Source organism: Carcharodon carcharias, chromosome 11 (genome assembly GCF_017639515.1).
Source record: "Carcharodon carcharias isolate sCarCar2 chromosome 11, sCarCar2.pri, whole genome shotgun sequence".
Classification (NCBI taxonomy): domain Eukaryota; kingdom Metazoa; phylum Chordata; class Chondrichthyes; order Lamniformes; family Lamnidae; genus Carcharodon; species Carcharodon carcharias.
Window position 1 is genome coordinate 59406251 of NC_054477.1, and position 17925 is coordinate 59424175.

A 17925-nucleotide genomic window follows, 5' to 3' on the forward strand; every position below is an offset into this window, starting at 1 on the left:
GATTTTATACTGTTTAAGAGGAGATGGAGCAGGTGGAGCAAAACAGAAGGTCAGGGATAGGTGGGAACTCGAGCGATTGACACAAGACAAAGGGAGTGTTAATGGTAGTGTTAAAGACTAAAGAATGTGCTGATAGCAGCATAAAGGTAAGATAGCAGAATGTGTTAATAGCAGAACAAGGGTCAGTGCTCTGCGAAAGCACATTGTAGAAACAAGTGACAGATGGCCCTGGGGGTGTTGGTGGGAGATAAGGATAAAAAATATGATAAATAAATAGATTTTAAAAATGAATAAATAAATAAATACCTGGAAAAAATTTAGTTCCAATTTCCACCCCTCTCGCCTTCACATGGTCCATCTCCGACACTTCCCTTCCCTTCCTTGACTACTCTGTCTTCATTTCTGGTGATAGACTGTCTACCAATATTCATTACAAGCTCACCAACTCACACACTACCTCAAATACAGCTCCTCACACCATGCTTTCTGTAAGGGCTCCATTCCATTCTCCCAGTTCCTCTGCCTCCATTGCCTCTGCTCCGATGATGCTACCTTCCAAAATGGCGCGTCTGTCATGTCTTCCTTTTTCTTTAATCAAGGGTTCCCCCCACTTTGGTTGACAGGGCCCTCAACCGTGTCCAATCCATCTCCTGCATCTCTAGCCTCAGTCCCTTCCCCTCCTTCCCAGAACCATGATGGGATACCTTTCACTTTTCACTCAAACAACCTCCGCATCCAAAGGATCATTTCCGCCTCATCCAGCATGATTCCACCATAAAACACATCTTCCCTTCAACCCCCCACCGATGGCATTCCATAGGGACCATTCCGTCCATGACACCTTGGTCCACTCCTCCATCACCCCCAACTCCTCATCCCTTTCTTACGGCACCTTGTCATGCGATCTAAGAAGGCGTAACACCTACCCCTTTATCACCTCCTCACAGTCCAAGGCCCCAAACTCTCCTGCTATCTTATCTTTATGCTACTATCAGCATCTTCTTTAGTCTTTAACACTACCATTAACATTCCCTTTGTCTTGTGTCCATGACTCTTTGTCAATCTCTCCTAAACTCCCACCTATCCCTGACCTATTTTGCTTCACCCCCTCTTAAACAGTATAAAATTCATCACATTTCTATTCCTCTTCAGCTCTGAAGACGAGTCATACAGACTTGAAATATTAACTCTGTTTTTCTCTCCACAGATACTGCAAGACTTGCTGAGTTTTTCCAGCATTTCTGTTTTTATTTCTGTTTTCTATCCCTCAGCTAAACTTGTATCCATGTGCTACTGCCACTTTTATCCCATGGGCTTCAAGTCAAGTGGTACCTTATTACTTGAATTCCCTTGTATTCCCTGTTACTGGAATACTTTTATGTTAACTGGCAACCTATTCTCATACTTTCTCTTTGCTGTCAATCCTTTTTCACTTATTTTCTGTATTTCTTTTTACATTCAGCCTGATATTCTCCGGCATTATCAAGCTTAACATCTGTTACGTGGACTGTTTTCAGCTTTTTAAAAATTCATTTATGGGATTTGGGCAGCACTGCCAAGGCCAGCATTTGTTGCCCATCCTAATTGCATGTGAAGGTGTTGGTATGTCTTCTTGAACACAGTCCTTGTAATGTGGTGTGCTTCACCCTACTTTCTGCTTCCCTATTCGTCAATGTTATAATGTACGGAACATTAAATTCTTTGGGAAATGAGGCAGCCAACTTGAAAATAACAAAGTCTTACCATGATGAGATAAATGACCAGATAATCTGTTTGTGGTTTTGGCCGAGGGATAAATGTTGGGAGGATATTAGCATAACTGTGTCATTCAGGGGATTCTTCAAAGACTAACGATGCAAAAGCTCTTTGAGACACTTTCCTTGGATTTCTCTCTTTTTCCACACCATTGAAATTTACAATAGATAAATTTGATGTATGTGAAAGAATGATTTAAGAGGTCGATAGGAGCAAATTGAACAAATGTAGTCTTAAGTTTTTCTCTGTTGCTGCATAGAAGCCTGTGTCATGTTATCAGAGCAGCACTTTTTATCTCCAACTTATCACTACATTTCATGTGAAATAGACATGTAGGTAATCATTTTGTACACAGTAAACCTTGCAAAAAGCTATGACTGTTCAGTTAATCTGTTTTTAATAATCTTGAGGGAAAGTTGGCAAGACACTGGGAATGCTGTCAGCTCTTTAATGTAAAGTGCTGTTGATATCTTTAATATCCAAATGCAGAGATGGACAGAACTTTGACAAAATATCTCTTGCAAAACATGTGCTTTCAGCAGTCAAGAAGTAAAGGAATGCTGCATTTTTGGATACTTCTGACTTTGAGCTAATAAATTGTCACCTCCTGGTAATGGAGATGCAATAGTCTGTGCCCTGGACCTTTGCCATCATCCTAATACGCTGAGACTGGGGGCGAGAAAAAGATTAAAAAAAAATTGTTTGTGTAAAAATGCAACTTTTGTAATGTGTGTTGTGTTTTTAAAAGTATTGGTCAAGAATTTGCTGGGAAAATAATGGTGACTGTGATGAGTTTTGAATGATCACAAATTACTAGATGATATGCACTGCTCCCCATTAGTCTCTCAAAAACTGTTAAAATGAATTAAGCTTGTTACAGAAGGTTAGGGTTGGTACTTCATGCCATAGTGATCTTTTTTTAATTACTAGATTTACATTCCTGCAATAATACTCAACCATTCTGGCCCAGAACAGGAACAACTGAAAATGTGGAATCTTACTCCTGCATTAGTAAATTGTTCCTAGAGATTTTTAAAATTTAAAATATATATTTTCTTTCTTTTACTTTTTGCCTCTTTCTCTTGTGTAAGAAATAAGAGCACAAGTGGGCCATACAGCCCAAAGAGCCTGTTCTACCGTTCAGTACAGTCATGGCGGAATCTCTACATCAGCTGCACTTTCCTGCTCTATCCCCATATCACTTGATTCCCTTAATGCCCAAAAATCAGTCTATTTCTGTCTTGAATATATTCACCATCTAAGCATCCACAGCCGTCTGGATTAGACAATTACAAAAATTCACTACCCTCTGGGTGAAGAAATTTCTTCTTCTTCTCAGTCCTAAACAGCTGACTCCTTATCCTGAGACTACTCTGCTTCAATCTTTTAATCCAATCCTTCTTTCCTTCTCTTTATTTTGCTTTCGGTATCTAATTTGACTTTAATTCACCCTATTTCCTTCTCTGTTGTTCTTCTTTCTGTCTCTATCTTTATCTTTAAACCTCAATAATTAAGGAGATGGACAATCCTATTGTTCACCAAGGACCCAGATGCCCCATTGACCTCATTATCAGCTTCCACTTCCAGCAATTTGCAGCACAAACAAAAATACCCTATAAACTGATCCAGTGTATTTTCCCCCTTAAAATGAAGTACTTTGGGATGCCTTGTTGCTGTGAGGAAAGTGCTAGTAATGCACTTTGTTGTAAGGTTCTGGAAGCCAATGTTCTTTTTCTTAGAAACTGTGAAAATCAGTTTTTTAAAAAATGTTTTCTTACATTATCTTGGTGCATTAAAGTTATTTATTAAATAAAAAAGCTATTCCAAAAACAATCACTAAACTCTTAATCAGTCCTCCCTTATGTATTCTAATTATAGCTACCCGCAATATTCTCTGAGGACAAAGGCAACCAGAAGAGAAAGTTTCTGAAGCGTGGTGAAGGACTAGCAAGATTCTCAAAAGTCAAGTCAAGTAGTTTGGCATCTTACAATGCTGATAAGGAGACAAACATAATCAACCAACAGGTAGCAGGTTCTCAAACCTCAATGAACGCAACCCATCAAAAACTGCAGCGTAAATTTACATTATTAAACAAAGAAAACCATTTTGGAGGCTCAACTGGGGTTAGCAACAACCCAAAGGCAGGAGGTAAAGGAAAGAACAACTCTGTCTTGTGTGTTAAAAAATTAACTGCCTTGGATAATAGTTATGGAGATGATGCCCTCCCGCCACCTCCGACAATGCACACAGAGAGAAAAAAAAATACACCAGTTGGTACAGTTCAAAATATCCATAAAATTGAGATCAGCTGTAAGACTGTAAGTTCAAATATAGCCCAGGAGTGCAAACAGAATACACCAAAACAGACTGGACTGAGCAGCATAGCTTCAGATAGACTAACATCAGTTCATAATGATGAGAGATTTCAGATGAATGAAAATATAGCTTCTTCATGGCCAAATAATAAAGATGCAACTGGACCTGAATATACTCTTGAAATATCATTTCAGAAAAATTTGGAGAAGTGGACCAAGGAAAATGAAAAAGAAAATATAGAATTGAATGAGTTTGAGTTTCTGGAGCAGGCTGCTGAAGAACTTTCCTTCTCTAGTAATTCTTCCTTTATGTTAAAATTGGTACAGCATGATTGCCAAAACAATGAAGGTCGCAAGTTGTCATCTACCCCAATCAAATCTGAACAACACCAAGTGGCTGAAAATTCAAACGGGCCAATGAATTATGGGAATACAGATTTTGAGGAAAAGGAAAATGTTTATTTTAAAAGTCGTGATATTTTAGCACATGGTATTAAAGTAGAGGAAAATTTTAAAAATGCTTTTGCCTCTCCAGTCAGTGATAAAGTAGCATTCAAAAATGTTGAATGTGATCCCCCAGAGGATGAATATAGCAACTGTGATACCACTTCAGATTCGGAAGTGGATGATCTTGATTCCACATTGACAAATGAAAAAACAATGAAGGAACAGTCAGTTGTCTGCAGCAGTGACAAAGAAGACAATCCTAAATCTAAATGTGGAAAACAACCAACAGATATTCACAATAAAGACAAGAACATAGACACAGATCTTGACTTGTCGTCTTCGTCGTTGTCTGATGTTGATATTGAAATGCCTACTGTTATAGAAAACAAAAAGCTTTTTTTGAGCCAGAAATCAGATTCGTCACCCTTTAATTCTAGATGCAAAAGCAGTTCACCTTTGCATCAAGAAAAGGTTGAATTTGATGATGACCAAACATGGGCTGACCTGGAAGAGACTGGACTCATTAACTGTGAAGATAACTCAACAGAGCCTGTTAATACATCTGTATTAGGTTCCTCTTCTGGAAGAGTTTTTGAGGATAAAGTTATGCGAAGAAAAGTTGCTTCTGCTAAGAAGGGAGAGCCTGTGGATGAAAAGAATGTGAACAAATCCACGGATTCACCCCCCATCTCTGATTTGATAACAAAGTTGTTTCCTTCTCTGAAACCTAAGACAGAACTCGGATTTAATCAAGGACTGGAACAAAACTTTAAAGCTGTGAATGATAAACCATTAGGTATGCTTTCTGTTTTCATTTTGATTTAAGAAATATGAAGTATGTTTTCACTGTTCTTAAGAGTTTAAGAAAGCTTGTGGAATACGGTGATACTCAATGTATTTCTGTTGGGCTAGGGCTGGTATGGCTAACCTTCAATGCCCAAGAGCTAGATTAAAAAATGATATGCAAGCAGTTCCATCAGTTTTAAATATAGTATATGGCCCTGAATTATTTTTTAAGCGTTTTATAAACAAACTGGCATTCCTGTCTGAGAGCTTTGTGATGTGGACTCAGAGGAAATGCAGGCAGTCAGAGATGATGACAGTTATGGAGATAGGGATGAACTAGGAGATATACTGCTCCACAGTGTGAACTAGAAGTTCATAAAGATGTTTAGCCCACCTACTGCCCAATCCCACTCTTGCCCAGTTTCTGCCTTGCAGGTTGTCATTTCTACATTGAGAACTGAAAACTTGCTTTTAAAATATCTTTGCCTACTAATTCAGCATGATAAGCATTTGGAGGACGAATATCTGTACCCAGCTTGGTGTTGGACTTAGGCTTCAATAAGTATAATATGGCAAACGGAACGGGGTTGTGGTGGGGATTGGAGAGGGAGATTACGAAACATGGAGGTATAACAAGAATATATGGGATGGAGGAGATGGAGGCAAGTGGATGTCATACAGTGAACTAACATTGACTATGAGTGCCAGATGGTGGAATAGGGGACAGTGTAATTGGATTTGGAGGGTTAAAAGAAAAAAGGAGTAAATGACAGCACAACAAAAACAATGACAGGAGAGAAGAAGAAGAAAGAATGGTACTCTACATTAGAGCAGAAGAGGTCAACAGATATTAGCTTGAAGTTGAGGGTGACAAAACAGATTGAGGACTACGCAAGAACAGACAAGGAAGGCAACAGATAGTGAATTGAAAGGTAATCACTAATCATTAAAGCCTTTTCAGTCTTGCTTCCCCACAATGCATTCCATTATCATCCACCTGAAAGGAAGGAACAAATAAACAAAGAAAAACATAAATCTAGTAAAACAGAAAAGGTCGGAAGACAGACAAGAATGTTGGAACAGTTTAGAAAAGAAATATAAAAGCACAACAAGGCAGGAAAAACAAAACAAAAGTGGCTGCGTAGAAACACATCAGCCTGGACTCTGCGGTTGTAATATTGGTGAAACTGTCAGCATTCACTAATTAGAACTGTGGCATCCGCGTATGTTGTAACTGAATTTAAAGGTGGAGTAAGTTCATAATTATTGCTGAACAACCTCTCTGGTCCTGGAGAACACATTTTATATTGGTCAATGGTAATTCCCAGAATGTTGATAGTGGGGGATTCAGCGACGGTAATGCTGTCGAATGTCAAGGAGCGATGATTAGATTCTCTCTTGTTGGAGATGGTCATTGTATGGCATGAATGTTACTTGCCACTTGTCAGCCCAAACCTGGACATGGTCCAGGTCTTGCTGCATTTGGATGGACATTAACTGCTTTAGTATCTGAGGAGTCACGAATGGTGCTGAACATTGTGCAATCATCAGTGAACATCCCCACTTCTGACCTTATGTTGGAAGGAAGCTCATTGATGAAGCAGCTGAAGATGGTTGGGCCTAGGACACTAGCCTGAGGAACTCCTGTAGTGATGTCCTGGAACTGAAATGATTGACCTCCAACAACCACAACCATCTTTCCTTGTGCTAGGTATGACTCCAACCAGCAGAGAGTTTTACCCCCCAATTCCCATTGTTTCCAATTTTGCTAGGGCTCATTAATGCCATACTTGTTCAAATGCTGCCTTGATGCCAAGGGCAGTCACCCTCACCTCACCTCTTGGAGTTCAGCTCATTTGTCCATGTTTGAACCAAGGCTGTGATGAGACCAGGAGCTGAGTGGCCCTGGTGGAACCCAAACTGGGTGTTACTGAGCAGATTATTGCTAAGCAAGTACCACATGATAGCACTGTTGATGACCCATTCCATCACTTTATTGATGAATGAGAGTAGACTGATGGGGCAGTAATTGGCCAGGTTGGACTTGTCCTGCCTTTTGTCTACAGGACATACTTGGGCAATTTTCCACATTGCCATGTAGATGCCAGTGTTTCAGCTGTACTGGAACTGCTTGGCTAGGGGCGCGGCATGTTGTGGAGCACAAGTCTTCAGTACTATTGCCGGAATATTGTCAGGGCCCATAGCCTTTGCTGTATCCAGTGCCTTCAGCTGTTTCTTGATATCAAGAGGAAGGAATCAAATTGGCTGAAGACTGACATCTGTGATGCTGGAAACCTCCGGAGGAGGCCGAGATGGATCATCCATTCAGCATTTCTGGCTGAAGATTGTTGCAAATGAGTCAGCCTTTAGCACTGATGTGCTGGGCTCCCTCATCATTGAGGATGGGGATATTTGTGGAACGTCATCCTCCAGTGATTGTTTGATTGTCCTCCACCATTTATGACTGGATGTGGCAGGATTGCACAGCTTAGAGCTGCTTCATTGGTTGTGGAATCGTTTAGCTCTATCACTTATGCTGTTTGGCACACAAGTATCCTGTATTGTAGCTTCACCAGGTTGAGACCTCATTTTTAGGTATGCCTGGTGCTGCTCCTGGCATGCCCTACTGGACCGTTCATTGAACCAGCGTTGATCTCTGGTTTAGTGGTAATGGTAGAGCGGAGGATATGCTGGGCCATGAGGTTACAGATTGTGATTGAGTACAATTCTGTTGCTGCTGATGGCCCACAGCACCTCATGGTTGCCCACTGTTGCTAGATCTGTTGTTGCTAGATCTGTTTGAAATCTACCCCATTTATCATGGTAGTAACGTCACAAAACGCGATGGAGGGTAAACTGAACAAAGACTGTGCAGTGGTCACTCCTACCGATACAGTCATGGACAGATGCATCTGCAGCAGGCAGGTTGGTGAAGACGAGGTCAAGTGTGTTTTCCCCTCTTTGTTGGTTCCCTCACCACCTGCCCCAGATCCAGTCTAGGCATACTAACCTTTATTACAAAGAGATTGGAGTATAATGGTGAAGAAATTTTCCTGCAATTAGATAGGGCCTTGGTGACACTACACGTGGAGTACTGCACAATTTTGGCCTCCTTACCTAAAAGAAGAACGTGCTGCCTTGAAGGGAATGCAACAATGGGATGAGGGGATTGACCTGTATGCCCCAGCATTCAGAAGAATGAGAGGTGATCTAATTGAAACATTTAGATTCTCAAAGGGCTTGACAGGATAGATGTTGGATGAATGTTTCCCCTGTCTGGGGAATCTAGAACATCGACTCTCAGTCTCAGAATAAGGGGTTGTCCATTTAGGAATGTGATGAGGAGAAATCTTTTCAGCAAAGGTCTGTAACCTTTGTAATCCAATACCCCAAAGATCTGTAGTTTCTCAGTCATTGAGTATATTTATTTCAGAGATTGATAGATTTTTGGATACCAAGTGATATGGGGATAGTCTGAGAAGATGTGAAAAGGTGTAACTGAGATGTATTAGCTTATTGAGTGGTGGAGCAGTCTCAAAAGGCTGAATGTCATACTTCTGCACCTATTTCTTATGTTCTTATATTGTCATAGAGTTTGCAGCATGGAAAGAGGCCCTTCGGCCCATCGTGTCTGTGCCAGTCATCAAGCTCTTATCTACTCTAATGCCATTTTCTAGCACATGGCCCATAGCCTTGTATGCCATGGTGTTTCAAATATTCATCTAAATACTTTTTAAATGTTGTCAATGTTTGCACCTCTACCATCCTTTCAGGCAGTGTGTTCCAGATGCCCTCCACCCTCTGGGTGAAAAAACGTCCTCAAATGCCCTCCAAACCTTTTGTCCCTTACCTTAAATCTTTGAACCCTCCACTAAAGGCAAAAATTTCTTCCCATTTACCCTTCCTATGCCCCTCATAATTTTGTACACCTCAATCAGGTCCCCCCTCAGCCTTCTCTGCACCAAGGAACAACCCCAGCCTATAAATCTCTCTTCCTAGCTGAAACACTCCAGCCCAGGCAACACCCTGGCGAATCTCCTCTGCACCCTCTCTAGTGCAGTCACACCCTTACTATAGTGTGGCAACTAGAACTGCACACAGTACTCCAGATGTGGCCTAACTAACGTTTTATACAACTCCGTCATAACCTCCCTGCTCTTGTATTCAATGCCTCGACTAATAAATTCTTATTTGTACTCCAACCAGAATTCAGATAGATGGACTAGTTTGGATTGTGATGTGTTGAGGGAGAATGTATCCACTTTTGGAGAACAGGATGTGTAAGAAAATGGAACTTCCTCCCCAACAGTACCTTGGGTGTACTTACATCACATGGACTACAGTGGTTCAAGGCGGTGGCTCATTACCATCTTCTCAAGGGCAATTAGGGATGGGCAGTAAATGCTGGCCAGCCAGCAACGCCCACGTCCTGTGAAAAGAATAAAAAAAGGAGGGAAAAATTATTGGAGCAAGTGGTAAATGCAATGACAATATTTCTAATAGTTTGGAGCAAAGTTGAAGTTTTTTTGTTTATAAATATTTTAGTCTTATGGAAATATTGGTGAGTGAGTGTGCAGTTGTCTTGACTGTACTATCTTTTTCTTTGCTAAAAATTGTTGGGAAACAAAATCTTGTCCAGTGTATTAGTGAGGGAAAAGTGACAACGAAAGAACAGACTAGAATCGTTGTCAATGATAAAGAAATTTCATGATCTTCAAACAATATCAATTGATAATGATTCACAACACACAGAAAACGTATATAAATGTACACATAGGGGAGTAATACATACAATAAATTGGAGTGAATTTATTTGGGGGTTCACTAGCTTGCCCACGTTATCTCTGGTGGAAGAAGTGCAGAACCTCTGGTAAAAATTATATTAGTACTTGCACATATGGTTTCAATAGGTGTTTCGCTGACTTTATGGTGAACAATCAAGAAAACCACTACCCTCTCCTCTCTATTTCCAATTTTCATAACATCATAAATTGTATCTTTCAGTCAATGTTAGCTTTCCAGTTTTTCAGTAAAATTATTTTTTTATCACATTCATTTTAAATACATTGTGCTGTTTGCTAGGTGCTGGTATCCAGTCCAAGTTGCTGAGGGATAAACTGGTAGAATTAGAATCTGAAATAGACCAATTTCGAGCAGAAAATGCTACGCTGGCCAAACTCCGAAATGATAGGGAAAAAGCCCTGGTGGACCTTAGGTAAGTGTGCAAGGTTATTTCCAATAGAGGAAAACACTAATACAAGCCTTCTTTCTCTATGGCCTGATTTGAAATAAAGAAAAATTTTGTTACTTTCCTTAAACATGCATGGAATGAAGCAAATAACTTCCATAAAAATTGACTGCACGTCACTATTTGTTATAAATTTTGGGTCTTCCCTTAAATTCTTTTGGGAACAGTTTTATAAGTGCACTTGTATTCCCTAGTATCTCCCTAGTAGCTTACTTTGGTGTAACAATAGTATCCCATTGGAATCTGAACTGGATATTTGTGACTTTTGCACATTCTGCCATGTGAATGCCGCTAATATTTTTGAAGGTAAACCAAGAAAATGCAAGGCAAGCCAAATACATATTGTAAAGCTGCTTAATTTCACAGGCAACCCTTGCTGAACACTCAGAACTAAGAACTTCTCAACAGTGTATATTCGATAACCAAAATGGTCTACGAAATTAATTGATGTTGTTATGACCACAGCTGGCGTTAATTGCTGCACAAATCAAGCCCCAGAGATTAACTTGACTTACGGGCCATACCCTTTTTTTGTCTTCTGAAAATGAGAAGGGGACGGACTGATCTCGGCACTAAGAAACCCAGTAACGCTTTTTTGAGATTTTAAAAATTCAAAATAAGAGTTTTATTAACAATAATAAAAGAAAACTTAAGCACACAAGATTACAGATACACAGTTAAACTTAGTTTTACAAAACATTCCCCCAAAAAGTCTCTCTACTTGGTCAGACCACAAGTAAACACCTTCCAGGCAATACTCCCTTATAGATGTTTAACTATTTAAAACAAACCCAATAATATTACCCACGGCAAGGCTGTAGATCCAATAAAGGTATACCATATGACCTGTAACTAACTTCCACTCTGCTGTGAAAATCCAAGCTTCAGAATAAAACTGCTCTTAGCAGCCCAAGACTTTACTGGCTTGACTGGATGAGTGATTCAAACTGCATCCTCTCAGCCACAGCTCCAGCTATATCTTCAACAGCTATATCTCACACCTCCAGCTCAATGGCCCAATAGCTCAAACAGCTACAGCCAACCTAAGCCCTCCACAGTAACTCTAAAATACCATTTTCTTTCACCTCAAGTTCCATTGTTCTCCCACCTCTTTGAAACTTAAATCCTTCCAAATATAAGATCTTTCATGTTTCTCTTTGCTTTCAGGTCAGTAAAATATATCTCCCCTTCTATAGACTTTAGCTGGGGCATTGTACAGTTCTGGGAAGGATATGAAAACATTGGTGAGAGTGCAGAAGAGGTTTACGAAAATGGTTCCAGGGATGAGAAACTTCAGTCATGAAGATAGAACGGAGAGGTTGGGAGTGTCTCCTTGGAGAGAAGACGGCTAAGAGGAGATTTGATGGAGATGTTCAAAATCACAAGGGGGCTGGACAGAGTAGATAGGGACAAGCTCATAGACTCAGATGTCTACAGCACAGAAGAAGGCCATTCGGCCCATCGTGTCCACACTGGTCAACAAAGATCAGCCTATACTAATCCTATTTTTCAGTGCTTGGCCCGTAGCCCGGGAGGCTATGGCAACGCAAGTGAATATCTAAATACTTCTTAAATGGCAGTGAGTTCAAGACTCCCAACACCCTTTGGGTGAAAACATTTCTCCTCAACTCCCCCCTTAGCCTTCTACCTCTTGCCTTAAATCTATGCCCCCTGGTTATTGACCCCTTTACTAATGAAAAATGTGCCTTCCTATCCACCCTATCTATGCCCCTCATAATCTTATACATTTCTATCAGGTTCCCTCTCAATCTTTGTTGCCCCAAGGAAAACAATCCCAACCTATCCAACCTTTACTCATAGCTCAGACCCTCTAGCCCAGGCAGCATCCTGGTAAATCTCTGCACCCTCTCCAGCGCAATCGCATCCTTCTTATAATGTGGTAACCGGAACTGCACACAGTACTCCAGTTGTGGCCTAACCAGCATTTTATACAGTTCTAGCATAACCTCCCTACTCTTGCTTTTATTAGCCGAGGTATAGAATACAAGTATCCCATATGCCTTCTTAACCACCTCATCTACCTGCCCTGCTACCTTCAGGGATCTATGGATATGTACACCAAGATATCTCTGATCTTCAGTACTTTCCAGGGTCCTACCGTTCATAGTGTAACCCCCCTTGCCTTGTTATCCCTCCCCAAGTGCATTACCTCACACTTTTCCATGTTAAATTCCATTTGCCACTGCTCTACCCACCTGACCAGCCCATTGATATCCTCCTGCAGTTTACGGCTATCCTCCTCACTATTTAGCACCCTACCAATTTTTGTGTCACCTGCAAGCCTATTGATCACACCCCCTACATTTAAGTCCAGATCATTTATGTACACCACAAACAGCAAGGGCCCCAGCACAGAGCCCTGAGGAACCCCATTGGAAACAGACTTCCAGTCACAGAAACATCCCTCTACCATCACCCTCTGCTTTCTGCCACTCAGCGAATTTTGGATCCAACATTCCACTTTGCCTTGGAGCCATGGACCAGTCTGCCATGAGGGACCTTATCAAAAACCTTGCTAAAGCCCATGTAGACCACATCAAATGCATTACCCTCATCTATGCTCCTATTTACCTCCTCATAAAATTCAATCAAATTTGTCAAACACGACCTTCCCTTAACAAATCCATGCTGACTATCCCTGATTAATCCACGTCTCTCCAAGTGTAGATATACTCTTTCCCTCGGAATTCTTTCTAGTAACTTCCCCACCACTGAGGTTAGACTGACTGGCCTATAATTTCCTGGTCTATCCCTTCCTCCCTTTTTTAATAATGGGACAACGTTAGCAGTCCTCCAGTCCTCTGGCGCCTTACCTGTGGGCAGAAAGGATTTGAAAATTACTGCCAGGCCCCCTGATATCTCTTCCCTTGCCTCCTTCAACAGCCTGGGATACATCTACCAGATGTTGTAAATGCTCCTCCCATGTCTGACTGAAAACTTCAGTCTTTGAAATGTCGCAGGTGCCTTCTTTATACTGAATGGCATGACTTTAAACTGATATAGTCCATTTGGCGTCACAAAAGCAGATATCTCCTTTGCTCTCTCCAATAGCGGTAGTTGCCAATATCCTTTTAGCAAGTCATTGTGATAAATCTTGATTGTCCCACTTTCTCAATACAATCCTCCAACTGTGGTTTTTGTCACCGCATACGAATCCGTTTTTGTCACCATATTCATCTTTCGATAGTCCACACACAGTCTTCTCGTTCCATCCGGTTTCGGTACCAGTATGATAGGTGAACTCCAGTTACTGCAACTAGACTCAATGATATCATTTTGAAGCATGAAATCAATTTCTTTCTGTACTTGTGATAACTTTGCTGGATTTAATCTGTAAGAAAGTTGCCTTATTGAAGTTGAAAATTCTACAGAGATATCATGTATAGCTAAATCTGGCCTCCCCAACTTATTTCCACAAATAGCATTGTGACTGCAATAGTTTTTCTAAATCACTTTGACACTTGTCTGGAAGGTAACTCAATATTACATTTAAGTTTTCAGGTACCCCCTCATTATCCAATTTGATTAGAGGAAAATCAATTTTAGACTACTGCATTTCTACCTCTTTCTTATTATCTACCACCACCAATAACTCTTTTGTTCCTCTTCCCTGTCAAAGTACTTCTTAAGCATTTTCACGTGACACACCTTCTGCTTCTTTCTTCTACCTGGAGTATTTATTAAATAATTTACTTAACACAATTTCTTTTCAATCCTGTAAGGCCCAAGAAACCTTGCCTTTAATGAGTCATTCAGTATTGGTAACAGAACTAGCACTTCCTCTCCAGCAACAAAATTCCAAGCTGTAGCCTTCCTGTTTGCTTTCACTTTCATCACTTGCTGTGATGTCTTAAATGTTCCCTAGCCAACTCACATGCTCTGTCTAGTCTCTCTCAAGTTTGATACGTAATCTAGGAGAGTAGTTTCTGAATTTTTGAGCAACCAATTTCTCATAAATCAATTTAAGTCGTCCCCTTACCTCCTGACCATAAACTAGTTCAAAAGGACTAAAACCAGTTGATGCATTAGGAGCGTCCCTAATAACAAATAACAAGAATGGAACTCCCCTATCCCAATCCTGTGGATAATCCTGACAGTATGCTGTCATCATAGTTTTTAAAGTTTGATGCCATCTTTCCAAAGCCCCTTGTGACTCTGGATGATAAGCTGTTAACTTAAACTGTTTTATCCCCAAATTGTTCATTACTTCCTTAAATAGCTGTGACATAAAATGTGAACCCTGATATGACTGTATTTCCTTAGGTAAGCCATGTCTTGTAAAAAAATTTGGTTAACTCTTCCATAATCTTCTTAGCTGTAATATTTCTAAATATTTTATTCTAATATTTTCAGGAAACCTGGTAGACATATCCATTATTGTCAGTAAGCACTGATTTCCACTTTTAGTCTTAGGGAGGGGTCTTATACAATCAGTCATGACCCTAGTAAAAAGTTCTTCAAATGCTGGTATTGGGATTAAAGGTGCTGTCTTAATCACTGCTTGTGGTTTCCCTGTCACTTGACATGTGTAACATGTTCTACAGAATTTAGCTACATCCCTATGCAATCCTGGCCAATAAAAATCTTTCTGTACTTTTGCCTGCGTCTTTCTAATTCCTAAATGTCCCCCATTGGAATTTCATGAGCAATCCTCAGAATTTCATTTCTATACCCTTATGGGATAACAATCTGATGTGCCTCTGTTCGGCTTTCTTTTGCTGAAACATGATCCGGCCTCCACTTTCTCATTAAAGTATCACTCTTAAGGTAACAACATTTCGGAATATGTTTTACCTTTGTTTCTGAGTAAGCTGTCTGATATAACTGTTTAATTGCAAATCCTTTTGCTGCAACTCAGTTAACTGCCTTGCGTTAAACACTTCAGCTGAATTGTTTTCCCCTATGTCTTTCTGAGCAATGTTATCAAACACAGTGCCTGCTAATTGGATTTCAGTTCCCTCCTCCTGCCTTTGAACTGCCTGGCCTTGTTTTTTTTGCTTCAGCCTGTGTGCCTGTGGTCTCGCTATCGCACATTCCATTAATTATGTTCTTGTTAAGTCTTATACAGACTACTTCATTTTTTGACAAGTCTAACTGCCTGCAATGTTTTGCTGTCACCAAATTTTGATGTCCTGCTCCCTGTGCCCAACTCATACCGAAAACAAAATTGGACTCAGCACTGATCCCTGTAGTTAATCCTTCTCCTGTCTGAGCAAAGTATTTATTTGCAAACCGTCGACCAACTTTCTATCCATACTGCTACATCTGCTCTTTCATTACGTATCATAGCTTTTGTAACAGACTTCCTGTGAGATAAATTATTGAACAATTTCTGAAAATACATGCATACCACATATACTGCATTCCATGGCTGGCATTTAATGCTATTGACGGGTGTCTCCCCGCCACCACCCCCTACCCCCCACATCACTCCTACCCTAGCAGTTGAAAATCCAGTAGGAACTCTGCGTTGCTTCTGTGGGGGAGGCCCCACACTATTTAAGTGCCCTCAGGCACTTAACTGGCCAGCGTCGAGCCTTCTACACTATAAGACCCCCAATGGGGTGGAATCCTGCCCCTGAGAGCTGCTAATCAATCAGAGGACCTCCACTGAAGCAGAGGCTGCCACAGATAGTGCTCTGAGGACCAGTCCACAGATTGCTGCAGCATTCCTGGACAGTCTGGATGGGGAATTGGCAAGGGTTCAGAGGCATGGTTTGGGGGTGGCTTTAAGGCCGCTCTCCCACCCACCCCCCATGCCCCTGCCTACTCAATCCCGGGTCTCTTGATCGGGCAGTGCCTGTCAACAAATGACCCTTCACGAGACTGCAGGCAAACCCGACGGGGTTTGCTGGGAAGCCTTCAGGATACGCAGGAGAGCCACGTGAGTCCCACTTAATCCCTGAGCCACCACTGAATTCCAGTGAACTAGTAGGTTGGATTTTCCAGCCCTGTCGCAAGCCGGACCCACCGCAGGCAAGATAGCGCCCCAGCCAGAAGTCCATTGACTTGTGGTGGGACTGGAAGATTGCGGCGGCGGGCGGGTGCAGAAATTCCCACCTGTAGAGTTGGTGTTGAGTAGCTAATGAACCTAATTAACACTGCCACTAGTGGGTGGGATTCCTGCATCAGGTTCTTCCTGCCATTAACCTAATTGGGGACAGTTTTCCGGATGCGGGTACTGCCACCTGATTCTCCCGGCCTCTGCCATCACATCAACTCTGATGCACTCAATTAAATTTGCCTCTTGTAACTATACTGTCCAATTTCTTCAAAGACCTCTAACTGATGTGTGAAACGTGAACCTTTTATAAATCCATGCTTGCTAATTTTATTGTTCCACTAATTTTATCGTCAATTATACATTCTAAGACTTTGTCCACGACTGATGTTCCACTAACTGGTCTACAGTTAGCAATTTCTTTTCTGCAGTTATCTTGAACAGTCGTTACATATCCTTAACTGAACCATGTACATTCTAATTTCTATCATCATATCTAAACACTTAAGCAATATGTTTATCTCTGCAATACTTTTATCCTCCATGACTAAGTTTCCCTTTTCATCACTGATTGGTCTCATGCTTGAATGTCTGTAAAAAGCTATTACTATTTCCTTCTGATATCTGCTAGTATTTTTTAATCTTTACTTCAAATTTTCTCATTCACCTCCTAACTGCACTGTCTGTATGCATCATGAGCTTTTTTGATAGTTAAACCCTAGTTTTATTAGACGTCTTTTTCTTTTACATTTCAATTTAATCTTAATCTGGATTTATGAATTTTCCTTGCAACATCTTTTTGCCTTGTAGGAATATATCTATTTTGTACTGTGCCCGTCTCTTAAAGATTTTCCACTGCTGATCCAGACTTCAAACAGTTTAATCTGGCTAACTAAAACTAGCTGCATAGTGTTCAGAGTCACTTTGCATTGCCAAATATTTTTGTTAATATCCTACTTATTTATTTTGAAAACTGTGCTGTTACTTTATTGGTTTGGGTTCTGAGTTGAAATGTGATATTAAATACAAAGAAATTAATAATAAAAGATGTTTAATTTTTAGGAAAGAAATTGCAAACTTTGAACGCAAAAAAACTGAAGAGTTGGCTCAATTCGAGGAATACAAAAAAGAAGAATTAAAACGACTACATAAGGAGCGATTGGTTTTTGAAAAACATGCAGCAGCAGCAAGAGCAATCCCTGACAAAAAGGAGAGAGGAGAGATACAGGTGAAATTCTCCCTTTACGTTGTTATCATTTTTAAAAAATTTAAGTCCATTGTTCAACAATTAGGATGCTTTTAATGAATTCTTAATTTATGAATCACCATTAGTTTGACTCATATTTGAGAA

The 17925-nt window shown here is 40.5% G+C and overlaps 1 protein-coding gene across 3 annotated transcripts in view; it reads left to right on the top strand.

Moving 5' to 3' along the window:
* cenpj (centromere protein J) overlaps window positions 1–17925 on the top strand; it is a 96355-nt gene that overhangs the window by 38104 nt on the left and 40326 nt on the right. For all 3 annotated transcript variants that reach the window (XM_041199821.1, XM_041199823.1, XM_041199824.1), the window contains exons 7-9: window positions 3634–5314; window positions 10387–10519; window positions 17637–17802. In XM_041199821.1, coding sequence (XP_041055755.1) covers window positions 3634–5314; window positions 10387–10519; window positions 17637–17802 — 1980 coding nt within the window. The remainder of the gene's footprint in view (window positions 1–3633; window positions 5315–10386; window positions 10520–17636; window positions 17803–17925) is intronic.